This window comes from Triticum dicoccoides, unplaced genomic scaffold (genome assembly GCF_002162155.2).
Source record: "Triticum dicoccoides isolate Atlit2015 ecotype Zavitan unplaced genomic scaffold, WEW_v2.0 scaffold175528, whole genome shotgun sequence".
Classification (NCBI taxonomy): domain Eukaryota; kingdom Viridiplantae; phylum Streptophyta; class Magnoliopsida; order Poales; family Poaceae; genus Triticum; species Triticum dicoccoides.
In genome coordinates, this window is record NW_021223496.1 from 1 (window position 1) to 3,341 (window position 3,341).

General features: G+C 54.0%; 1 protein-coding gene across 1 annotated transcript; it reads left to right on the forward strand.

Moving 5' to 3' along the window:
- The first annotated feature begins 808 nt into the window (after positions 1 to 808).
- LOC119344604 lies at positions 809 to 3,232 on the forward strand. Its single transcript, XM_037614991.1, has one exon. It carries the CDS (start codon positions 809 to 811, stop codon positions 3,230 to 3,232), a length of 2,424 nt encoding a protein of 807 aa, XP_037470888.1.
- Positions 3,233 to 3,341: the final 109 nt, after the last annotated feature.

Consider the following 3,341-nt stretch of genomic DNA (forward strand, 5'->3'; position numbering starts at 1 on the left):
CGGCGGCGGCGAAGACGATCCCATCGAGGGGGCTGCCTGGGGTGCAAACACCATGGAGGCAGCCGGAGGCACCGAAGCCGATGCGGGAGGAGGCGGGACCGCAGCCAGGGCGGACGCCGCAAAGCTCGCGGCCGGGTCGGACGCCGCAAGGCCCGCGGCCGGGGCGGACGCCGCCAACCCCGCCAGCGGGGCGGTGTGATCCGCTTGCGGCAGGAGCGGCGGGACGACGCCCGCGGAGTCCGCAGCGGACGGCGGCGCCGCGGTGTGGACCACGAGGTCGCGCCCAAGCGAGGGCGCCGGCGGCGTGGAGTAGACGGAGCCGATGCTCCTGGTCCCGATCGGAGCCGGAACGGCGACGGCATCGAGCGGGAGGTTGGGTAGAGCCGCAAGAGAGGCCGGGAGGAACCCCGCAGCAGTGGAACCGGTGGTGGCGGCGCTCGACATGGCGGCGGTGAAGGCGGCGGCGGCTGCGGCGGCGGTGCGGGTATTAGGGTTTGGAAGCGGAAGCGATCGTAACCTAGCGTGATACCATGTAAGACAATAAGTTTTGGGGGAACCAGCACAACCCTCTAGGGGTGGCTTATCTCATTATATATAATGGATGTGTTACAATACGTACATAAGTACAGAAGCTATACATAGTCTAACACTGCTGCATGCCGGTATGTCGCATTTTATCCTGCTTTTTGCTCCTTATTAACCTCTCTCTAGCATGCAGATGCAACCCATACCAGATGATGCATGCTTGCATACGTGATGCCAGTGTAAAAAACTTATCTTGATTGCAGTGTATGCAGGAGGTAGCGAAATGGCTATAGCATGGGTGGAAGCTCTGGTGACGCGATTGAATTTCCTTGTGTTCCGGATAGTGCCGCTTGTCAGCTTAGGCATGTATCTCATCCTCGCCATCTTCTCCGACAGCCGCCGGCGTGAAGACAAAGGTTGGAACTGGAAGAGATCTTGGAAGAGAGTGTTAGTGTGGGTGGCGTACCAGCTGACTGACTGGGGCCCGGCATATGTCATCGGCCACCTGTACCTTGAAACCGAGCCGCACGACAAGATAACCGTCGCATTCTGGGTGCCATTCCTCCTGATGCACCATGCTCGGTCGGACAACATCAGCGCCTACGCAACAGAGGACATTAAGCTCTGGGAGCGCCTAATCGTGATAGAGATCCCCTTATCTTTGGGATCCTGCTTCATTGTGTGTAGGTATATACTTACTGAATGTTCTGCTGACTGGTTTTTGCGCTGGGCGGCTGGCATCATGTTAGCCCTGGGCCTTTTGAAGCATCTGGAGGGTATGCTGGCACTATGGCGAAGCGACTTGGGCCACATCCGGAAGAGCGGGTTATCCAACAAGCAGACGATCAAACTTGATGATTATAGAGATCAACGGAAGCTGAACCTGGAAGATGAGGAAGCCCTGCTGATTGCTCATGACCTGTTCGAGATCTGCAAGGGAGCCTTCTGTGATTATAAGGCAAAAATGGGTGATAGGGATGATAAAAAAATGGATCATGACGCCATCAGAAGCATGTTCACTGATAGATGGGAGAGTATGTGCAAGGTAGTGGAGATGGAACTCTCCCTTATGTATGATATCCTCTACACCAAGGCATCCGTAGTCCACACCTGCCATGGCTATTGCATCCGTGTGGCCTCACCGCCCCTCACCGCCACTGCGCTGCTGCTGTTTTTTCTCCACTGCAAAAAGGGCATGGAGCCAATAGATAAAGATGTCAGTTACATATTGCTGTGGACGACCCTCTTCCTCGACTTGAGATGGCTGTTCGGAGCACTAGCATCAGCATGGACATATTCATACTTCAAACGCCTGCCACACAATTGGTTGAAGCATGAATTATGTTGCCGGGGAGGATGGAAGAAGCTCCGTTACTGGGGTGTGTCTCAGTTTCTCTCCCGGTTCTCCTTGTGGTTGTGGACATGCGCATGTCCCAAGGATCCCAACAAAAGCTATAGAAGGTGGGCGGGCACCTTCGGGCAGCGCAACTTGTTGGACCAGTGCACCGCAGGAAACAGGCACAGCCTATACAGCGTATCCAGACTGGAGATTGAATCGGAAGACCACTCCAGAGACTCTGAGATTCCATACCTTGTCAAGAAGCTGGTGTTCAAGGTTCTATGTGCAGATTTATTCCCTCCTCCCCAGAAACCGACTGGCACCGGCTGCAAAGATAAGGAAGAACCAGAGAAGGTTCCCCCTGTGGGAGGAATTAACCGAACAAGCCCTCCGTTGCTGCCCTGCCCCAGGGAGTGGATCTGCAGTGGTATGGACAATGTACCTCCTGCATGGGCGCACCATTGCCCTTGCGAGGAAGCCGCAATGACCTCATCCGGTCCCTATGAGCAACAAACTGATGATTGCTGGAGGTATGATCAAGCCCCGCCTGAAACCTATGAGCAAGCTTGTCTCTGGAGAAATGTCCACGTCGGTTCCATTCATGACCAGTCCACGCTCAAGCTCAACAACCCCAACAATCAAGCTGCTCCCCCCAAGTCCACGGATTTCCCTCCTGAGCTTCAAGACGCCGTCCTCATATGGCACATCGCCACGGATGTTTTCCTCTCAAGTAACCACACCGCAGCGCTCCAAGATGATGGGAAGGCAATCAAGGCGATATCAGATTACATGGTGTTCCTCCTCTCCAAACGCCCCAGCATGCTGCCGGGCCTCAAGCTCCGCAGCCTGTACGAGAATGCCCGCACTACTCTGAAGGAGATAGGGAAAGTTAAAGAGAAGGATAATCCCAGTAGTTATACAACAAAACAAGAGAAGGCTAATGAGCTTGCTAAGTGGATGCTGAAAAATGTGCATCATCTCAAGGACCCAACTTCTGCTATCAGGAAAGAATTAAGGAAGGATCGTCTCGAGGGCCTTGATACTCTGTTGGAAGGAACTCATTTCGCTCGGGTCCTGCTACGCCAAATACCTGATTGGAGGGATACTGACGTGGAAAAAAGTATGCGTAAACTTGCGTGCTGGATTCCACGTCTGCAGGAACTTCAGTATATGGATGATTCTCGCATGTTAAATTTCATCCTAGAAGAGTGGGTGCATCTGCTCATGTACGCGTCCATCCGGGCTAGCAGGGAGGCCCATGCCGAGCAGCTCAGCTGTGGCGGCGAGCTCACGACCCTCGTGTGGATCATCACGGAGCACGCGGAAGACACGTTTGTCAGATCCAAGTGCCCATCGCTTTTCCTTTAAAAATGCTGCCTCATGAGACTAGCAAGTTGTACTCTTGGTTTGGCGGTCTTGGTTTGTATCCGTGTATCTCTTTCCTCCGGTTTGGTTGTATTTGTGTTCATCTATATCT

Excerpts from the sequence above, each read along its gene's own strand:
- LOC119344604 (XM_037614991.1), top strand. The coding sequence starts at position 809 with ATGGCTATAGCATGGGTGGAAGCTCTGGTGACGCGATTGAATTTCCTT.